This window comes from Manacus candei, unplaced genomic scaffold (genome assembly GCF_025592945.1).
Source record: "Manacus candei isolate 608988 ecotype Guabito, Panama unplaced genomic scaffold, ASM2559294v1 h1tg000026l, whole genome shotgun sequence".
In the NCBI taxonomy this organism is placed as follows: domain Eukaryota; kingdom Metazoa; phylum Chordata; class Aves; order Passeriformes; family Pipridae; genus Manacus; species Manacus candei.
In genome coordinates this window covers 1727993-1751515 of record NW_026138074.1, presented here as the reverse complement: position 1 = coordinate 1751515, position 23523 = coordinate 1727993, and the positions used below count along the sequence as shown (strand labels likewise).

Below are 23523 nucleotides of genomic sequence, written 5' to 3'. Positions count from 1 at the left end.
GAACATTTCAACATCCTAGAAGAGCAGCGAAAGGCTTCTCTCTGTGTTTGATTTTTGTATCCCCCAAGTTCACTAAAATTCTCTTAAAGAAAGAAATAAATCTGTCTGTGTGCTTGTTAAAACTTTAGTAGTTTCTAAGTACCTGTGTCAATGTACTGACAATTGGATTCAGCACAGTTTGAAACCTATTTTAGCAGGACAAAAATCTTTGCAATCTTTTAAATACAAACATTATTGGCTTCTTGAGCCATTCTCACATAAAAGCCCACTGCCTACATTACAGCTAAGGACATTGCTAAACACCATTAACTTTCAGGCCTTTTATTATTTTTCTTACTATTCTGTGCTCTCAATTGGCTTGTTAACTGAATTAAAGCAGGCCAGAAGAGCATCCAGCAAGATGCCACAGCACAGCTGAACAAGGCTTCAACATGAACACAAGCTATAGGCAGCAGATCGATCCTATTTGTACCAAAGGAAAGCAGGACACATCTCACTGACATTGTTGGACTTTTCAATTCAATGAGAGCTGCCAACAAACGTGTTCTGGAAGTTGGGAGGAACTCTTAAACCTCTATGTGGAACAGATTATGTTGTGGGGCCATCCAGTGCTTTGGACACATGCAAAAGGAAGGGGAAAAGAGTCTCAAAAGGCTGAAATACCAGTCTTGTCTCTCCAAAGAACATCCTGTGTGTCCACAACCCAGTCTTAAGACACACAGTCCTCAGCACCTCACCCGGCCCTCACCTCCAACCCAGCTTTCAGAGGTGGATGACCACATTCCTTGCAGTAGTAAGGTGAAGATACATCCAGAAATGTTTCTGAAATACTTGGATATTGCAAGGATGGAGGACTATTTCACAGCAGAGGCACCAATTTATCAGCCATTTGGCTTTCCAAGGTTTAGTTTATGGAGTTGTTCTGTTCTGCTTTGAAATTGGCCAAGTTCATTAAACACATTGGCTGAGTTTCCAGATAGCTCATGCTGCCTCAGCTACCCTGTGGTGTAAATTACTATCCTGAAGGAGAAACTAATAGACTCCCCAAATATTAGCATTGTTTCCAGAAACAGAAACTGTTCTTCTTCCAAAATCCACTGAAATCTCTAGGGTTGAAACATGTCAGAGAGAACAGTCCTGCCCTCCAAGAGACTTCCTATCCTTACACAAGGATAGGAAGCACTTATTCCCTCTTTAGTTTGCCTTTGGCCTTCTTTGTTCTATCAGTTTTCCTTTCTCAGGAGCACAACCTTGAAGCCCAGTTCTTCTGTAGGGCCTTCAGTGATACTAAACCTCTGAATTTTCATGGTTGTTTAAACCCAGCTTTCCTTAGAGCTCCAGACCTTTGGGAAAGCTGAGTTTATAATTCACCTTCAGAGACATGACAGCCTGAAAATTGCTAAATCCACATGCATTCACTTATTAAACACCATTGCTGTTCACTTACCTGGCACAGAAGATGCATATCTCCAAACACAGCATTACATGTATCCTTCTGATACTTTTTTATAAGTCATAAAATTACAGTATGACAATGAATTTGTTTAAGCCCTGAAAGAACATTTGAAAGCATTTATACAACCAACAGCTCTCTCTAGAAACTGGTGCAGGAGTTGGGTTTCTGCAGGGCTCCCCAGCACAGCAGCAGCCAGGCTGACATAGAACCATACCAGGAAATGCATTTTGCTCAGCTTAATTTTCATCACTTGTACTACTGTCTTCCACACCTTCTTGGGGGCAAACAGATAATTTTACCTTCCCATTTTCTTTTGCACATTCATTTCTTTTGCCATTCCCAGCTCATACCCCACTGTCACTTATTCCCTGATCGCATCATCAACAAGCTCAGGGTTTGAGCTTCTGACCAAGGCAACAACTGGAGGGATCCAGGAATTGGACTTGCAGGGCTGCATCTTCACTCCCAAGGGCCCAGGAAGGTACCATGAGGCTATAACCATCTGACTTTGTTCACTGTAATATCCAGATAAAACACATAAGCTTGTAAAAAAAGGATTTATCTTGTCTGAATTACTCTTCAAAATCTTATTTTTTAGCTATAATAGGAGAAAATATCTTCCTCGTAATGCTCATAGCTTAATACTACAGCTTTGCAATAAGAGACACGCAGGCAGAACTTATTGCAAAGCACTCCAATTTAGGTGGGAGTCCTTCTATGGTTGTATCTCTGCCTGAGAATACTTGCTTTTTAAAGGGGGCAGGACAGATCTTGTCCAAATGGTCCAAACAATATCCTGATACAGTATAGCCTGGAGAAAGACTTTTTACAGAGAACTGGAGAGGGACTTTTACAAAGGCATGTAGTGATAGGATAAGGACTAATGGCTTTAACCAAGAGTAGGTTTAGATTAGATACTAGGAAAAAATTCTTTACTGTAAGGGTGATGAGGCACTGGCACATACAAGCTTTGGATGCCCCATCCTTGGAAATGTTCAAGGCCAGGTTGGATGGGACTCTGTGCAACCTGGTCTAGTGAAAGCTGTCCCTGCCTATGGCAGGGGGGTTAGAACTATATGATCTTTAAGGTCCTTTCCAACCCAAACCATTCTATGATGATTCTATGATTTATTGTTAACAGAATGCGGTTTTCTCCAAGCAGAACTCTTCTCTTTCTAAACCTTAAGCATTGACCTTCATTACTAAGTCCCAAAACAAGTATTCATGAGGGCTCCTGTCCCCAGGCAAGGAGAGCCACATGCACAGTGCTCGGCCTCCCTGGATCCCTCCCATTAACTATTAACTTCCTGATCATGAGTTTCCCCCAGGCTTGGAGCTGTGTAGAGAGAAAGGATGACTCACTGACACAGCACCTGGATGTGCCCAGCATGGCATCAGCCTTTCTCACAGCTGGTGTATGGCACTGTGTCATACTAATGCAAGCCCTTCACAAGCTCATTTTGGCATTACTGCTATCCCAAATTCTCTCTGTAGCAAGTATGTGACATAAATGGTACTATTTTTCTCTAAACCTCAAACACACATCCCTCTCCTCAATGTATGAGGCTACCTAATCTTTCTAGGAATTATTACCTGACTACTCCCTCCTCCAGGGAGCTTTTACCACTACTTAGCTTTCACCATGTGTGAAGTTTTTTATTTCTCCATACCTGGTGTTTAATCAGTGTGCTGTTCCCTCCCTCAGTAGTGAAGATTCTAGATAACAGCAGACCTCACCTCTGTCTCAGCAGGAGAACACAGGGCGTTTCCTCCTTAACTTTGTACTTTCACATTTTGTTACTACAGGTTTTGTATCATATTAGGCTGGAGAATCCACATGCCTCTCCCCCTCAAAATACAGAAACCACACAACATCCAATTCTGCTTTCTTGGAATTCAAATTGAAATAACCCCCCACATTTAGTTTTATGCTCTTTGTTTTGACCCAAACTTCACCTGTTCCAGCTATCTGAAAACTTTCCAATCATTTCCCTAAGAATTTAAAAACTAAACCTGGTGATCACCTCTTAGTTTGCTTTGACTGAGAGATGACAGCAAGGGATCAAGGTGGAAGATTTGTCACCTTAAAAGAACGAGAAAAAAGTTGAATAATACACAACAGTGCATTTTTTCTGTTATTTTATTGATATTAGTGAAGAAAAAATTAAGTTTCATCTTTCTGATGTGTTACAATAGCTTTATCTGGTGGGTGGACAGCTCCTACTGCTTATTCAAAGGTTAAATACTTCCAATTGCATGATTAACTTCTACACTTTAAGTTCTCATATGGTATTGCTTTCTTCCTCTGGGTATATAAAATGGTCCATTAAGTCCATATTTTTTTTTCAGAATCAACTGTTATTCTATCCACTGGTTTAAGATACATTCAAATAAAAAGATACTTAAATTTACTTGCAATAAGTGCACACATACAATAGCAAACAGAGCTGATGGCATTTTACTAAAACATTGTAAGTTCATAGAATAAATAGTTTTCAAACACATGCTGTAACTGACCGATGTGTTTCTTTTCTTTCTCAAAAAATATCCTTAGTGTCCATAGCACTACTGCAATAACTACTTCATTCAGAAAAAAAACCAACCCACCCACCTATCTCTCATCACAAAGACTAAAAGACAGTTTCATTTATACAAGAAATTATCAGTGCTAATAATTTAGTAACAGTCTGGTACAAACGGCAATTCATGGCAATTACGTGTAGTGTGATAATGGCAACAAACAGGGAGCTTGATTTAGATGCCACAAGAAGTGCAAGGAAAAGAAAGTGGATGCTAAACCCTCCCTGCTTCGCTCCTCTCCATCCCCTCTTCCAACAAAAAATGAATGTCTCAGCTCTGCTTTAGAAACAAGCTCTCTCCGGTCTGTTCCAGTTCCAAGGTATCTCAGCTCTTTCTACAAGCACCCAGCAGAATTTTGGGAGGAACAGAGAAAAAAATGTGATATAGTTAGAACTGCCTGGCAACTAAAGGTTGTGTAAGATCTTTTGTTTCCTTTCTGAAAAGGCAGGGAGTTATATGTTTGGTATTGGCAGGTACTTTTTCAGTTTAAAAACACTGTGAAAATAAAGTGTTTCCCATACTTTTACCTATACTGAGGTCCAGCTTTGGATGAAAAAGGTTTATCTGAAAAAAGAACACAGAAAATCGGTAGGGAATATTCTCACCCTGCTGACAAGGCCATGGTCTTCGACATGAATAAAACATGAAGATCAGCACCAGGACTGCAAGTTGCTCTTTCCAGCCTGTACCATTCCGTTACTAAATGTTTTCTGTGATTCTCTGCTGAGGTTTCAAGGATGCACCTTTTCCTAATACTGGTTTTGCTACATGTTCTTTTATAACATTCTTATCTGTCAATATCTGTTCCACAACTTTGACTTCTAGGAAGTCACTGCCGTGTTTACCTCACAAGTTATGAAAACTCTTTTCTTTGGGGGCACTGACAAAGCGTGTTTCAGTGGCAGCAACACACAGTAAAGCATTTTCCCTTCCACAGTCCAGTGCAGCATTGAAAAAGAAAACAAAAACAAAAAACCCTCAAACCCAACCAAACAAAAATGACAAAAACAAACAGACAAACAAACAAACAAAAAAAGAAGTTGCACAGAGTGTAAGCATGCCAAATGAAACAGTGGTGGTAGGAATATGGCACTATTCCAGGTACCCAGTAGGCCTGCTGACCTCAGCCCAGTATTAGTTCAAGTTTATAATTTTGGGGAGGAGGCAAATACAGAACAGGGGAAAAAAAAGAAGTTTCATCCATTCAGGCATAATAGCCAGGCACTCCAATAACTCAGCTCAACTCATCTACAGAGGCAAAATTAAAACTACCACATGTTAAACTGAGTGCTTTTTTCAGTATTTAATGAAGCACAAATGCTCCCATGCTTCAAGTGATGTAATGAGAGGTCTCACATAACACATTCAATAGCTTCCCATGCACCTTTGACTCAAGTGAGGCTAGCTACAGAATTCACGTTTTTCTAGTCAAGTTACTTTTTGTTGGTTTTGCTCTTTTGTTTTTTTCAGTGCATCTTAAAAAAAAAAAAACCTTTTCAAAAGGTTAGCGAGTTAACCTTAATACAGCAATCATAACATAGAGCCTTTTGCACTCAATTGAACAGTAAAATAATCCAATTAGTTACAATAGATCTGGTACATATTTACACATTTTATACAAAGTTTACACATTTCTCCCATTAGGCACGAAGTTGATTTGTCAAACTCAAGAGGCAATGAAGGGGTGGTGGGGGAAGGAAAGGGAGGTTGGAGAAAGAATCTAAATATTTCCATTTAAAAAGACTAGCTGTAAAAATAAAGTCCTTCATCGTAAGCTAGTTTGCTTCGGGAGCTTGGTTCCCATGAGGATCCCCGAAGTGAGAGATGTCGGGCCTTTCATCTGCATGCTGGAACCCACCATGGTGGGGAAGCTCCGATTCCTTCGGATGCCAGTGTTCAGCTGGATGCCTCCAATGGCACTGGTCACGGCAGGGCAGCCCAGTGGGAGACCATCTGGTGCCAGGCCTCCAGGAACAAGGGCCCTCACTGGTCCCTGTGCCCCACAGAGAAGAGGTCCCTGGTCATCAGTTAAAGGAGGAGCTGATGTTTGCCCTGAACTCACAACTTTGGCGATACCAAATCTCTTGACTTTGTCCACAAGATTAAGGTTGGAAACAGACACGTCAGTCTGGCTCTCACTGTTCCTGATGTTCTTTTTATTCCTCACCTCCTTCAAGATTGAACTAGCAGGCTTCGAAGCCAAGAAGTTGTCATAAGGTGGGCTGGTGCACTTGAACTCAAAAGATGGAGGGGAAGAAGAAGGTGTCTGCATAGGTGAGTTTGGTGGAGTGGAAGGAATGATGGCCATTTTAGGGGAGTATGTGTTCAGCAGGGTGCTCCTGCTGGCTCTGTCCCAGCTCTGCGGATTGTACACTGCTGCCGAGATGCCCCTTTCCTTCAGCAGCCACACCAGCCCCAGAGACGTGCTCATTGTCGTCGTGGATTCACGGAGGTTGGTGAAGGACTCAGCCAAACTCAGACGCCGAGGAGTGCAGGGAGTAGCCACCGGGGTGCCTTTCAAATTGCTAATGCTGCCACAAGCTGGAGTAGGTGCTGCGTTAAGGCTGAAAGCAAAGGAGCAGACAAATTATTCTCTCTAGCAGGGAATCAAAACTTAGTGCAAGCAAGATTTTTAACCCTGAGCAGGGCCTTTTATCCATTTGGAGAGCGCACAGGACACTGACAGTTCCCAGCTCCTCACAAATGTGATTACAAGTGCAAAAACATTGTATCTTACAAAACACATCTCCACTTTGCACACTTCACAACCCAGTCTCATGGAATTAATGCAATCTGCAACAGCCAGCATCACATTCCCTCTATAAACTATTCACAGGTTTGTAATTGACACCTTCAATTTTTCTTCCTGACCTACTGTCACAACTCCCAGTCGCTTCTGTGAGACAGAGAAATGGGGGAGACTTGACCAATGGTATAAGCAAGACATGTACTTTCTATTGTCACTTCTGAGCACAGAGAACTGCCACTCCTCCTAGTTCTGCTGGGTCATAGGAGAGAGTGGCAAGGGAGGAGGGGAATTTATTTGCCATAGAAGTATTTGTAGAAAAGCTGTTGGAAGTTGGAACTGCCACCAACATGCACTTCTGTAAGGTTAAACCCTTCTTCCCTTCTTACGTTGAATTTGCTTTCACTGAAGGGGAATGAGATGGGGATCTGCCTTTTGATGGAGATGCACAATGGTATGAATAGTCAACAGAAGTGATAAGAAAAATCCAGTCAAGCTCTTGTCAACTGGCCAACAGGTAACTGGTAATTCAGCAGCAAATCGAGCATGACAAAGAGCCATTCTACAGTTAATTCGGTAAAACAATTTTTATAGTTTGAAATAGTGCTAAATTGTACCCCAATTCCACTTCTTTCTTCTCAAAACATGTACGGGCAGAGGATAAGAAAATATTAAATGGCAATAATCTACATATTTAGAACAAGGGACATACATTACATACTTATGTTTAGTGCTATCTTATGGCACTTTGTTTTCTTAAGCACACTACTGCTAGTTACTAGGGGTTGGGAATTCTTGAAGCATATCAAATAGCATCTGGTAGACTGCCCTCACCCCACAAGCTGCTCAGCTAAATGAACACAGACTTAATACAGTACTTATTTCCAAAGAATAACCACAAAAGAGACATTCCAAATCCTTTGTGCCACAGTGTAAGATCTCATGAACAGGTTTGACTGTTTCTGGCACTACAGTGCCATCCTTAAAAGACTTTTCTCTAATAGATCAGGTTGGCCACAGCATGTTTACTTATTGTCATAGGTTTACTTGTTCTAAAAATCCAAGCAGAAATTTTCCTTTCCGTTGTCCCGCTGTAAAAGAAGGATGTTGAACGGGGAGGGGGAAGGGGTGGTTGACTATACAAAAGAACTAGCTGGCTGACCTGCATTCCGGATTAATGGCCCATTAAAAACTGGAGGGAGGGGAGAGGAGTTTTTCTCCTCCTCTCTTTACAAATGGGGGACACTTCACTTTTTGCCTTAACGGGGGCAAGGTGTGTTGGAAAAGGTCGGAGGCCGTTTTGCTCTCGACCTGGTCATCTGGTTGCTTTCTGGCCTCGGCTTGCCTGTGCGCTGCCCTGCCCAGCCCCAATCTGCTCAGAATTCATCGGAGAGTTTGTGCTCATCGAAGAAAAAAAGGGGGAGTCCTGATCACAGTGAGCCGCAGGCAGCGTGAGTTTAGTAGGAAGGAAACCGCCCCTTTTTCCCCTGTTCCCCTTCCCCTCCTTGGGGGAGGTGGGGGGGAATCTCCATTTTCCGGCTTCTCCTGAGATCCAGGGCCCCCCCCATGGCTACGGCTGGAGCCCAACAGCACCCTCTGCCGACCAACACCAAGCACTGCAGGCTCTGCTCCTCCAGTGATCCAAAATCGTGCTAGAGGACAGAGAAGTATCAAACTGTTTCCTTTTTGAAGGGGACTTTTGGGTACAGGATTATTGTTTAGTTGTTTTTGTGTTCTGTTACTGGTTTTGCCAATATACATATATCCTTTAATAAGGGGTTGTTATTTCCTCCATTTTCCATACTTCCTTGATTGGAGCCTCTTAATTTCGGATTTACAATTGCTGAGAGAGAGGAGTTTGGTCTATCTCATAACTCATCCTCCTTAGCAAAACACTCCAGTGTCTTTAAACTGAGACACTTATGGATAATCTCCACTCAAAATTTATGTCAGTCCAGACTACACCATCCAAATGCATTGAGACGTGGTATACATAGTTATTCCAGAAACAATGCACGTGGCACATCCATAATACTCCCAGTTCATGTCTGTTGGGAAAATCCCAAGAGTTCCATGCACCTTCAAAAAAAAAAAACCCTTTCCAACTTTTTCTAACTATGCTCAAATTGTGATCTTTGCCATATGTATACAAGCAAAAAATTTGAATTCCACAGTAATATCTCCTATGCACAGCTTCATCCCCTCTAATGGCGTTTAAAGGGTCTTGAGCAACGCAACACTTGATGTTAACACAGAATTCATTGACCTGAGCTCACCACTATTCAAAGAAGAAAATCTTTCCCCCATCTTGCCACATTAGCAAGCAGAAGACACTCGGCAAAGAGTCAAACAAAAACCAAAGCCAGTGCAAGAAAGTGGGAAACATAAGCAGCTGGGAGGGGAAGGAACAGGGGAAAGAGTGGGATCTTCCCTTTTCAGTAGAGCCACACTGTTGGATTGGCTCAGTCATAACATACAACTTTAACTTAAGTTGGGTTCTCTGTACCAAGAAATGCATCAAATGGCCACATTGAGACAATCTGGATGGATTTCCAGGCATAGAGAAGACTCAGGTCAGTGAATGAATTGAATCCCTTTTGCCTATATGGACAAAAGGGTTGAGATGATGTCTTGACTGGAATTTGCAGTCTCATTTCACCTTACATTAATGAACTCTGTGTAGCCAACACTACTGTGCATGTCAGGTTAGACATCCTGGAATGTTTTGTTCTGAGCCACAGCTTCTGATGAGCTTAGAACATCATCTAGATCCATGGTTTACAGTGATCAGGTGGCATGAGTTCACAAAAAACTAGAAACTCTAGTCCAGTGGTCTTCAAAAACCAGCATATCTTTAAGGCACTCCTTAATTAACATGATGCTATGAAGTTTCATGTCATGTCTTCTTTCCATGGCTGAACAGAATCTGACCAACATGATCTCTGACAGTGATTTGGAAGTGTACCAACCTCTACTCTAAGCAAATGAAACTGCCACAGGATTTTTACCTTGCAGTTGCAATTCAGCAGGAGGAATCCCATATATTCCTCTCAATAAACTGTAATGAAACATGTTTGAGAAAGCCAGTAGATGTTATTAGAAAAGCAGCCTTGCTAAATGGTTCTAGAACGTCTTCTTGCACCCCCATGTGTGCTGTGGCTGTCAGTGCACGTACGGCACACCCTGATGTCCTCTCCACTCTGCCTGGGCTGTATCAGCAGCAGGAGAAGAAGACTGCTCCCTGCAGAGCTATGGAGGGCACACACACCCACTGCAGCAGCACACAGGCACTCTGAAGGCAGGGCTGAATGAAGTTAGTTCACAATTCTTCTCTTAAACATTGATTAAAGCTGGACCTTCATAGCTCTGATTTCAGTTCACAGTGGAACTAAAAAGCAGTGACAGTCACCATGGTCATCTCATCTCCCACACAGAATACAGAAGACTTGAAAAGTGTGAAGGAGAGAAAAGAAAGAACTTACTGCATGAACTGACTTTCTACAAGGTAGGACCATATACATCTCAGAAACCCAGACACACGGTGTTAATCATCAGGTTTCCAAGATGCCCTAGTCACGAGATGAAAACTAGAGCACTCCAATGGCTTATTAGCTTCAACAGCTTCACTCTTTCCAGCTACAGATTTCAGTTGCACAGATGTTTAGATTAGTATTTCTACTAATTTGTCAGCACAGTTACACACTACAGTGCAATAGAAAAAATAAGCCATCCCTGTAAGAAAGCAGTTGTAGGTGTTTCCTTTTTGTCTGTTTGATCATTTTGGCATTGCTTTAACCAGGAAATATTTTTCCCATCAAACTGACCACCACCACTGGGCAGCCTGGACACAACTACAGAAACAGACTCAAAGTGGCCTCAGCAACTCAGCCCAGTGACACTTTCAGAGTTAGATTGAGAAAGGAAACAAATAAATGAGCATTTCATTTAGCTAGATGAAATTTAGTCAGGTTAGAGCAACACCTGGGGTAGCATAGGTTAAAATGCAACCAGGTAGGTAAAAGCCAAACCTCTTTGGGGTTAGCTGGTGCCACACACACGAGCATTCCTTGTCATGATCCTGCCAGCACAGATGCTGCTGGCAGTGTTGCTCACCCCTGACCACGCTGGGTCATAGTGTCTGCCCTATACTTCCTCTCAGCACAAGGAGACATAACGCAGGTTCCTCGTCCTCCTCACATGACCTGTGAAGAATCGTTTATAGTTGGTAAGGAGGAGCTCCTTAAACACGTCTGCTGAAAACATCACACTGTTTATTTTGCTCTTTGTCCTCCTGAATGAATGATGAACTTCAATTTAACTAAGGTAGCTGAAAATGTATTGAATTTAGTTGTCCATTCTGGTTGATTTGTTAGATTTAGTAACCAATGAGTTTATTATGACCACAACTAACAGCAATTCAATAATAAGAAAATTAAAACAGAACTCCAGCCATTTAAGAGGATCTCTTCAGTAACCATGTTGATGGGAAAGGAAGACAGAAAAGAGTAATGAAAATCCACCCAGGCCACTATTAACTAAGTTCAGAAAGGGAAGCAGAAAAGTTACATTTAATCATCAACCATTTCCTTTCCACCTGACAAGTTTTCATATTCAATACCTTTGCTTTTCATGCCCTTCACAGGTAGTCACTGCCCATCTCATGTCTAAATAGATCTAGACACATCATCTCTGAATGGGGACCTACACGATGGTATGCTCCCACACAGGAGCTGGAAGGGGCAGAGAAAGCAATGAGGCATTGTATTTTTAAACAGAAAAGAACATTCTTTAAATACTGATTTGCTAAGTAGTAAAGCTCCCTGTTTAGGTATGAAACTCACACACACACCCTGGTTCTCAGATCTTCACCTTCCATAAGGCCTTCTGTCAGCAGGCATTGCCTATACACACCAATTACTATTGTTACACCAGTTCATTAGTTTCAATCTGGCTACCATGAACTCATTTCCAACAATTACACCAAGGAACAAAGTAGACATCTCTTTGTTTCTGATTAATGCATATTTCCTCATCCATTCCTCAGGTACTTCCTGGATTTATTTACCTGCACATCCCGTTTTCTTCAGAGAAAAAAGATTTAGACTTTTCCTCCCTGGAAAAACCTCTCTTTTTTTTTTTTTTTTTTTTTTAATGAGAGACCACATTCTGTGCATTCACATATGAGGACTACAATTAGTCCGAGATCAAGAGGAGCCAGGTTTGGAGCCAATACAGTTATGTCTGATCCTAGAATATCTTAACTAGAGACAACAAAATTTAAGATACTTTGATTGTTTTTTTAAAACATTACACGTGCCTCTCAAAATCAGGTTGAGGTAACTCAAAATGGGAGGAATAATTTGTGGGTGTGTTGTAGTTCACCAATGCAGCTAATGCTTTTGCTTATGCCATTGTTCTGCATTTGCTTAGAGGGGAAACTTTGACAGAGCTGAAGGCTTTGCCATCACAGGAATCCCTTACCTTGGAGTGACTCGTGTGAGTTCATCGGAGGGGTGCAGAATGCGGCAGGTGGTGAAGGTGAAGGTGGAGTTGGTTTGTGACATGCACTTCCCAGGATGAGGTACTAAATTAAAAAAAAGCAAATTCTTTGCATTTTACACAGAAAAGGGGAAAATCAAACTTCTGTGTGCTGATTAAGACAGATGCAAAAAGTGATGAGGCACCTTGATGGGATCAATGTAAGAAGAGTGAAATACACAAGTTCTACTTTAACAGACACTTGTTCTCCAAAAGAAACACCTCTAGGACTCCAAGGCCAGTGCTAAAAAGGTCTGCTGAAACTTGTCCATGATCATAATAAGTCTTGCTCAAGCCAAACTGAGGCCAGGCAGTGCTTGAAATACTAGCCCTTATCTAAATGAGCAAATTGCATCAGTGGGAAATTACAAGCAGCATTTTCTAGTACCAGCTCAGGAGCACCACGATTTTCTGCATGCTTGCGCATTTCAGCTTTTAGACTGATCCACAAAAAGGTATCCCCATTACTTCTCAGTAATGGATCCAGCTGGCTAATGCTACAGGAATATGGACTGTTGGGGTGGGGAGGAGATGAACACATATTAATTACTGTTTCTGATTTCTCACATCCACAGTATGGAAAAGTGGTAGGTTTTTGGATCCACTACTGTACATCTGTGACATTTCTCTTGTGCCTGTGATTAGGTTCTTTAAGAATGTACGTCCTCAGCTGCACAATATAGCAGATTTTGAATATTTCTGAACAGTTTAGTAAATAAATTTCCTGACAAACGTCGCTGTAAAACTGCCACTCTGTTGGTGCATCAGTGATTTGGGAAAGAAGCAACACAGATCAATTTAAAAAACTGAAGACTTAGGCCAATTTCTTTTTTCTTCATAGAAATACTTCCGTGGCTGTACTAATCTGCTATATAATGCAGCTGTGGTCATCGCAAAATAACTACTGAATTTAAGAGCCATGCATCTCAAAAGCTGATTGAAAAATACCCAGAGTTAAATATTACATCAAAGATATCATGATTGCATAGGTTCTCTTAATTAATAACCAAACTTAGCAGTGGCCAAAAGACATGCACAATAAAAACCGTGTGCGGCTCCCGACCCCTCAGTCCCACCCAACCCTCTGAGCCATTCCCTGATTAAGCCACATTGTAATACCACAGTACACAACTATTCAACACATTGCAAAGGACAGACAGACCAACCAGCTAGACCAGACACCATTCTGAACTTCCAGAGAAGCTTAGCAGAAGCAAGGCAAGTCTTAATCGTGGCTGTGTTCCCCTTTTCATATATAAAGTATCACAGCTCCAAAACAGTGTGTGCAGTTAGGCAGTCCTTTCAGAACACATATAAGTGGTGTGTGAAGGGTAGAGCATGGGGAGTGTGAACAGTGGAAGCAGAACTGGTTAAGCAAACAACGTGAGGTAACTTCTAGTTAGCGCTGGAATGTACTGCTGTACATTAAAGAAGGATGTTTCTAAAAACCCACTGGAGTGTCATGTTAACACACTCGAATGTTAGCACAGCATAACATAACAACAAGCTCTACTTCACCTCCAGAGATGGTAATTATGAAGCTTCAGGAATCCAGTTGCTTTAGAGATTAGTGTGAGCATTATAAAAACTATTACAAGGGAGCACAGCCTAGCAATCATGATTCTCTCCATATTGTAGAGAGTTATAAGAAAATCTGGAGAAAGAGCTCAGATAACTGGACATGAAAAAATTGGTTATTTAGAGAAAACACAGGACTTCAACATAAATCAATTAGAAACAAAGCAGTTATCCCTGGATGATGAATAGAGAACAGAATAAAGCAATGCTGATTTAAGATTGCAAGCTCAACCCAAAGCACATAGCTGTAATACAATCAGTGCATTTTCCCCATTTGTTATATCCACTGGGCATCCCCTCAGATAGGAGACAGGCACACTGAAGATACATAGCTGCATTAGCAAAAGCAAGACTCATTGCTATTAATGAGTCACAGATAGGAGAAGGCTGCTAAAAGTAGAGAAATCACTGACTCTAATAAGAGGAAACAAACTGAAATGATAAAAAAAATCTATCCATTTCCATGGATGTATTCCACCCTCAAATACCACTAAGAAAGTTCTGTACCAGCTTCATCCTCCATCAGTCAACAATGGGGTGTATCATACTGCTGTAGCATTTTCCATCCTTTGGACACAGTAAAAAGAGTGAGAATCTGTTGCTGTAAATGAACAAAGTTTATAAAATAGAAACAAAATGATTAATTCCTAACTTACTAATTTTACATATGAATGGCCATTTCCTGAGTTGGTATATTTTCATGAGGAAATAATACATTTTTATAATAAAAGAGACTATCTTCATATATATATACACCAAAGCATTATTTTTAATATAAACACCCTTTCCATGTAACTGTGTCTGAAACCAAATGTTTTACTTATATAATCCTTTTCAAAGTAGTAGCAGCTTAACAACCATGCTTTGTATCTGTATGAAAAAAGAATCTGTACATAATTCAGTACTTAACAAAATTTACAGAAATATCATGTGATTTCGTCTGTCAGGAAACATGTGCAAACTGTGCATTTCCCCCCTAAATTAAAATTAAAGCTAAACCTAAGATTGCTGTTGGATCATGTTTTATTTATTCTCAGGAATTAATGATTCTTCACTTTAAGCTTTCTCAAACAATTCATAGGCATTATGGGAAAAATGCAAAACATAATAGCCGAAAGGGACTTTCCCACTGTAAGCACAACAGTGTTGTAAAAACTTCTTTTAAAATAGTGCAAAAAAGGCAGGTTCCAGTCAAACAGAGAGCTCCATCTTGTGGCAAAACAAACAGAGCTTTCCTCATTCAAAACACAAAGCTGATTTTATATAGCTCAGAGTTGCCTCAGATCCAGATTCAGGACTCAGAGCCTACAGGCCATTGTGCTAGGTGTAAACAGCAAAATAGATATGTTTAGGACATGATCTTCTGCCCAGGGAACACTCAGAGGGCTGTTTAATCTGTGTTTCAACCAGCTTGTGCAGAGGAAGGCACAAAGCTACAGTATGTAAGCTACTGGTCTGCCCCATGCACAAGATGATGTCAAGACAAACTGCGTTTGAGGAATATTTGTAAGAAGCAGCTATACTAAAACAGCTACAAAACCACTGATTTTGTACCACTGGATCCAAACTCAAATTTGCTGAAATAACAGTGAGGAGGCAGAGAGCTCACAGTGATCAGTAAACCTTTTTTTTTTTTTTTTAATATAAACACCTATTCTGGCAAATGCAGATTTATTAAGAAATTAACTTCAAAAAAATTTATTAGGAAATTAACTTTCAAAAAAATTGGAAATCCTCAGAGTATGACTTGATCCAAATTGGCATAAAGGTAACATCTTAGTCCAATTCTGAAGCAAGCCACTCTGCTCATTATTTCTGTGGCACATTTTAAGAAAAGGAGGAAAAAAAGATGGTTCCCTGATCTTTGAGTAGGAACTGCACTGGAATTTGGGCGTTTCTTTAGCACAGGCTGTTGAGACACGGATGAAATGACAATCAGGTTGAGGAGTCCTTACAGCAACAGATTATGTTTTGAAGCATGAGAAGTTTATTTTATTGCTGAATAGAAAAGAAAAGCTCTGCATGTTCTGAAAGAAGATAACGAAGGATCACTGAGAGGCATCTGAAGGTGAGAGCTGTGATACTCAGTGCTACCTGTACTGAAAATGCCTGGCTGACAGAACAGGTGGAATAGAGGGTATGCTGAAGCTGATGCCTGGGTTAACAACTACAATAAAAAGGAGATGGGTGATAAATACAACACCTGTAAAATGTGAGCATGGTGCTCTCACAAAGATGTTTAGGTGCCTTCAGATGTCCTTCAGTAAACACTGGTTTTAGGGGTAACTGTGAATACTCAAAACCTCCAAGAATTCATACATCTATGCCAAGAGTGTTACTTCTGTTATGTTTCTTAAGCAACAAAATTCTTTTCTGACTACCTGCTTTTCCAAACTTTTCACTTATTTTGCCTTTGGAAACAACAAGAGAGGAAAAACTGAACAAAGGCAGATATTCTTTGGACAGGGTCTTCTTCGGGCTGAGGCCACTTTCTCATATGTATGTAACCATGAAGCACAGGTGTAAAAAGACTTCAAAGTATTTAATGTGGCTTCAACACAAGTTTATGCAGGTTAGGATCCCCAAAATAAAATTACAGCATTTTAACAGCATAGACAGCAACTGCTAATAGACTTCTCTTAAAGAAATAATTTCTGTAAAATATTCACGTTATTAGAAAATAAGATATATTTAAATATGAATCAATACCTTAGTTCTAAAAAGAGTTAAAAATTTATTGCTTTTCTGTACAATGTAACCTTTCAGAAGCATGTATAGTAATCCTTCTAAAAACAACTCAAACATAAGACATTCATTATGTGTTTTCATGATTTTAGGCATCTTTTGGAAAGATCACCATGTCATGATTAAGGTCTAAACATGAAATACAAGAGTGCTGATCCCATAATGCTGTGCACACATCTACTCAGAGCAATCAATCAGTGGAACTAAAACACCAGTACTGAAAGACAAGTTCATGCACCCAATACTAGCAGGCAATTAAACATATGCTGCATCATGTAGCCCTTCCAACTTCAAAATTAGAACATTCATAACATTATTAAGTGCTTTGAATGGCTTGTTCGTTTTGTTTGAACTAAAAACCCACAACAAACCAAACAAAAAACCAACCCCAACAACCCCTCCCTCCAAGACAGATTCTGTACAGTTTTATAACATACTACATTTTCTTTCACAGAACAAAAATTTGTGCTGCAAAAATTACTTGCCCTAGATGGTATTAAGAACACTGTGTCCTGTAACTTCTTAACAATTCCAATTATGCTGAGTGTATACACAAGTGATATAAAAATTTCAACCTCTTCCTGGGTATTAGGCTAGAACTGCAATACTGAAATTTACAATCCTCCCTAAAGTTACTCTACCCACACACAGCACGTGGCTCCAACAGACCAACTGCAGATCATAAAGTACATACACGTTCATTTCTTCTGAAATGTCCAGTGCCATAACTGGGATAGAATATGCATTTATGGTGAGGAAACTATTTTATATATCAGTGGATACTACAGGTTCCAACACAGGGACAGGAAAATTCAAGGATTGTAACTCATGAGTATTCTGCCAGAGAACATCTCCAGTGCAAAAATGACAAGATACAAGGCTCAGAGCATATGATACAATGAAGCAGAGACCTGCCCAACAGACTAAGGTGACCTACACCTGCTGGGAATGGTCCTTGTAGGCACTGTATTACTAAAGACATTTTGGTCTGAGGCTAGAAGACCTGTAGCTCTAGACTGGCACACTTTATGGCCTGCAAACAGCAACTGTATGATGATACTTTCTGGCTTTTATAAATGTCTTGAACTAGATTTTTCCACAATGGAGCTATCTTGGATTATAAACAAAAGTACTATTGCTAAAGACTGTATCCAAGATATTTCTCTCCTTCCCTTTTTATTTTACTTCCGCATTTTCTAGCAAGAGTTTCTTTTGTACATGCCAACTGGAACCTCCCTTGGAATCATGCAAGCAATGAGGCTGGAACTTTGGACTCATGACAGGGCTCTAAAGGAGCCACACATCCTTACACACCCCTACCTGCCTTGCATTTCTTCCAGAGAAATCTAGAAGAAAGAATGCTGAGAAGGTTTTTTCAAGAGAAGCAATGGCTATTTACATAAAAAATAAATTCATAAGCTAAGCGTGCATCTCTTCTCCCAGAAGGAATTCTTAAGTGGGCAGATTGTAGATACTAAGAAGTACTGCCTCATTAGTGCCTACTCTGAAAACATTCACAATTGTTTTCTCCTAGTATAACATCTGACAAAGCGCTTCACCAAAAAGCAGATACAGCAGTGTCTTTACTTAATTTGAGCAACACAACCAGTAATGAGGTGGTAGCTCATGGATACTCTTAAAGCCTAGGCAGCTGAACAATTTGAAAGGAGGATGGGAAATCAAAATTTTCAGTGCACTTGTTCATTCTTAGTTATTAATTTTTTACCCATTTATTTCTCTAATGTATTAAAATTACCTAGAGAACAATACAAATTGAAGTAGGATTGCTAGAACAATTCCATAGATTTTACCTACTTCACCAATTTATAATGTAGGGAATTTGCTTAAAACCCTTGTCCGAGACAGAGTTTTCCCAGGAAAAATTAGCAGTAACCAGTAAATAACCTATTAATAACAGTGACCTGTATTCAAATTGTAATGTAGACAGAAAATGGATGGAAATACCAAACTTTCTTGCCAGTTTGTAATCACAGAGCAGGGCTAGATTTATTGTTCTACTCCAAAGAAAGAACTCTTCCAAATTATTACCCAGAAATGTTTTACTAATCCATTCTTAAAAAAACTCAAGGGACCCAAACTATGTCCTTGTCTATGTATAGCTCATGACAATCAGTTTTTCTACATTTTTGACATGTTCCTATGTAGAAAATTCTTACAATTAGAAAATTGTTCAAAGTGTAGCCCAAGCAACTAAGCAACTTTTTTGCACAATTACTGTATCCTGAGTATATGAAGAACTGCTTGTTCCCTTCCTCTGTGCAACAACACACTTTAAAATTAATATCTTTTGTTGAATTTTTTATTCCCTTGATCCTAAAAATGCCAGTTATTTCAGTCTTTGATTATATCAGTCTATGTTTCTCCTTATCTCCAGCTTTTCTTGCTGTTGTTACCCAGATACTTCAAAATTATAAAAACCTGGATAATATCCAAAATGGTACACAACTCCTGCAGAGGCATTATTTATTTCCATATAATTATAAAAAAATAATAAGAACAATATTTCTGGGCAATAGATCTCTTAGAACAAAGACAATTTTTGCCAACTGAAAGGGAAGTTGAAGGGTTTGAATATCAAAGAATTGGAACAGGCTGCCAAGGGAAGTGGTTGAGTCTCTGTCCCCGGAGGTATTTAAAAGACCTGAAGATGTGACACTTAGGGACACGGCTTAGTGATGGATTTGGCAGTGTTGGGTTAGCAGCTGGACTCAGTGATCTTAGTGGTCTTTTCTAACCTTTACGATTCTATGATTTCACCTTAATACATCTGAACGCAAAAAGTAGCTTATATTCAATAGTTGAAAGCACTGAACTGCCATTGCAGTGAGACTTAAAGATACTCTGCATGTCATGATAATAACAGATATATTATTGTTTAGCCCTGAGACAATCTAATCTTCTGAAGACTAGCCAAATATTAAATTATGATTTATCCCAGAAAAAGGAAAGGGAAGGAAGTGTCTCCATTTAAAGTAGTTACATAAAAACAAGAAGCCTGAAAAAAAAGGAGTTCTGGTAATTTTCTGATTCTTAAATATAATTCTTCACCAGAGTTAAATCTTAATGAAGATTATATAGCTTATTAAAACAAAACCCCCCAAAACCCAATAACAAAAAAGAAACTACACGAACTCAAAACACATCTATAGTCTTGAGAACCTGTAACCTTGTGCAATAACAGACCGCTAATGTCAGTTCAGAGTGTCTAGTAATTCATGCAGTACTGTGTCACTTAAAAATGTTTACGTCTTAATATGGTAAAAAAAGGAAGAACAGGATTTAACAGTGTGGTCAAGAGGGAATGAGAGAAATGTCATTAGTCACTGTATATAAACATCCTCTTAATTCTTTCTCTCAAAAGGACTTTAAAAACAGGTTACTGTACCCAAGTAAGTGAATTACACTTACAGAATTTCTTTGGTGATTTTCGAGGCACTTCCATTTGTTTCAGCAAAGGCAACTTAGATGCACCTTTATGTAGTGGTTTGAACTTTAGAACACCAATCTTTGTACAAAAATCTACAGAATGGCAACACCTCTTATGAACAGTCAGAAGAGTATCTGCACTACAGTCATACAAAATATATGTAATCCATACATTACATACACTAAACAGCGTGCACTAAATACACATACAAGTTGCACACGTGCCACACAAAGGTTTGTGAACAAACCACTTCCTTTTAGCAGCCTTCTCTTATCAAAATAGAGTAAAATATTGACCACAGATGCTGTTACTGAAAAACAAATTAAAATATTATCAAGGAAACGATTTTTGAGCAAATGTTAGAATGGTTATGTTCTAACCACTGCACGCATTAACGTGCAGATGCTACACACAAAGCGATATTATGGATGCTGTTCTGGAGAGACGTGAGAATGGCCCAGTAATCAAAATCCTGAAAAGATGTCAGTTTTACTGGACTTAATGAGTTTCCCTCACCAGACCCCTCATCATCGTCAGTCGCGGACTCCTGCATCTCCTCTGTGAAAGCCTGAGATTGGCGGGGGTTATTCTTGTTGTCTGAAACAGTCACTTGTGCTTGTGACCTCTCACCTGAGGTCTCTGTGTGCTGAACTGGTGTCGAGGTAGTTAGGCCCTTGTAAGAAATGTCACCTGTCTCATCTTCCTCATAGTCATTAAGGCAGTACACTTCATCCAGGTCCAGGTCTAGGGTCCTGAAGCCCTTAGTGACAACTCCGGGCCTTGGGTCCAGGATCCCACCTAAGTGAGGCTGAGCCAGCTGCTGCCAGTGGTGCAAAGTGGCAGAACCTTGAAAGGGAACAGAAAGACAACAAAAACAAATTAGTAATCAATCGAGGACCTAAAAGACAGAAAGTCCCACTTTGTTTATCCAGAAGACCAAAGGTTTGGAAGCTCCAAACCTTTAATGTTTCTGGGTTTAATATTTCTAAGAAGACATGCTACAAGACAAAACTGCTTCACCTATGCTTCAGCATTTCCACATCAGTGTGAAATAAACTGATCACATCAGCACTTAGGCAAAGCCTGGTGGTGAGCTGTGGCATACTTGTGCACGTGCACATCCTCTCCCCGTAAATACTCTCATCCCTTTCAATTCATGGGATTAAGCAGGAGCAGAAAGAATTTACATTTAACAGTTGATCTGAGCACCATCACAGAAAGCTCTAAGAGGAACATAAACCACGTATTCCCATGTTAAGCTCACACTAAGACGGGTGCTGAAAACATGCCAGAATTTACCACCAGTGGCTAACGGGAGGACAGCAGTCACACAGATTGCACAGCAATTTTGGCTGTGTACCACGTTAGATAGCCCCATGAACTTCAGGCACGTGTAAGCAGATAATACTTCTGAACTATACATCAAGTCTAAATACCTGTATAGCTCCTATGCTACAGGAACTCAACTGCTATGTAACTAAATGCTACTGTACCTGTAGCTTCATCCTTGGCAGAGAAATGTTTTGAGGAAGGAGGTACATTTTACAGAGAAAAGCATTTAACATTCAGTGTTTAATAGGAGACAATTAGTCAGAAACAGCAATGGATCAAGACACTGAGATGGGCCCACTGCAATCAGGGGAGGATTTATCTGATTCCTCAAGTAGTGATTAAACACTGCTTGCAAGGGCCTATGTTTTCCTATGTGCCCACCATCACTACTGTGTTGAAATGTGTGACTTAAAACCATACATGTCCTACGACACAAACAAAAAAATCTGTATTTTCATCTCTGCCAGCTCAAATCAGAACAGTTTTTGTTGTCTTATCCCTGTCCCCTCTCCCCAAAGCGGAATACTCATTCAATGAGCTGGCACACAAATGCCTCACTCATATTCAAAGACTAAGATATTGTTCAGTTCGTTGTTTGGTATATGTAAAAACCTAAACAACTGCAATAACTAGAGGAGGGATGGCTCTTACATATATTATTTTGCATCTGAGAAAAATCCTATGGAATGAGAAAAACTGTCATTTCTCATAAGAATATTTTATTTCGGGAAGCTTACTGTGGAATAGGAAGTGAACAGGGAAAAACTCTTTCTCCGGAATGACTGGGATCTGTGGGCAGTATTTTAATTAAGCCTATCTCATTTTTTCTGTAATTTTTAGCTCAGAATAAATGGATCTGCTTTTTTTTTTTAATTTAAAGTAAGTTTTGAGGGACTAAAGAGGATTGGTACCCTTGAGTTGAAACCATTATAACCCCCAAACAGATAACTGTAAAAAAGAGACATCCATATAACTTGTATTTACTTCTGAACTATCACAAAGGACAAGTTTTTTTGCTTCTATATAAAAGAAATATCCCAGAATGTGAACAAGAGCCAGATATTGTCAAGCCTTAACCAAGGTTTACTGTCAGACTATACTCCAAGAATTAAAGAAAAATGGCAATCAAAATTTCTTTCTGCACTGCATGCAAGTATAAAAAGTTAATTAACTTCTAGGTGCTAGTTTCTGACCATGTAATCTTTTTCACCTTAAATCTCACCAAATCTTATGCTTAAAATAAACTCTGCAGAATACAAGCCTTTAGTTGTTAATACATATCATCTCATAGGAAAGACATTCACTGAGATATCTGCATTTTGAGCTTTAACATTTCCACTGAAACTACATGTTGCTGATTTCTTTTGGAACCTGGAAATCAAACACGGCCTAAGCTTCATCACAAAAAGGAGGATATCTGAGTTTAATCTTGACCTCATAAAATGTGTGTAAGGGATCTTTACCTTTGCCATGCAGAAAACTAACACAAATGTACAAACCAATGCAACAGTTGTAAATATCCAATAATAAGAAAAATAGTTGCAAAAGTCAAAAAAAAGTGGGAAATACAGCACCTCCTTGGCCTACATTCAGTCCCACGCAACTACTACTGTTCTGTAAATTATGCTATCAGAAAAGGCTGGCATGAGGGAATTACTGTGCAACAGTGGGACTGCCAAACTGAAGGAAGAAGGAATATAAGACTAAATGTATGAACGGAGTAAATGATTTTTTTTCCCTATATTCCTGATGCCCTTGCATGATTGGACGCACACTGTAAGGGTCAGAGAAAGTTTAGAAATTCACAATGTGTTGCTGCCACAATTGCAATAAAGTGGGTGAAGACACAATCAGTTCAAGGTTTTAGTCTTCCTACAGGACACTGGTAGTGCTATTTCATGCTAATGGCACAACAAGCTACAAATGCACGGTTTAAAAAAGAAAGCAAAAAGCCCCCCACTAGACTGCAACTAAAGCATGTCACATCAAGCAATCCTTCTGTTCTGACTAAAAGAAAGCATGGGTTTGTTTTTTTTAAAGGTGCAAAAGATGATTAATTTTTTAGTACTTCCATCACCCTATTTATTTTACTGTGGAATT

General features: G+C 39.8%; 1 protein-coding gene across 9 annotated transcripts in view; it reads right to left on the bottom strand.

The window, feature by feature from the left end:
* Positions 1-3578: 3578 nt before the first annotated feature.
* Positions 3579-23523, bottom strand: part of TRAK1 (trafficking kinesin protein 1) — a 130018-nt gene continuing 110073 nt past the window's right edge. For 4 of the 9 annotated variants that reach the window (XM_051789191.1, XM_051789188.1, XM_051789192.1 and 1 more), the window contains 3 exons: positions 20608-20937; positions 12264-12366; positions 3579-6600 (listed from right to left, as the gene is read on the bottom strand). In XM_051789191.1, coding sequence (XP_051645151.1) covers positions 5802-6600; positions 12264-12366; positions 20608-20937 — 1232 coding nt within the window. In that variant the 3' untranslated portion in view covers positions 3579-5801. Of the gene's footprint in view, positions 6601-10895; positions 10985-12263; positions 12367-20607; positions 20938-23523 lie in introns of all 9 variants that reach the window. The other 5 variants (XM_051789189.1, XM_051789196.1, XM_051789197.1 and 2 more) reach the window with 3 other exon arrangements.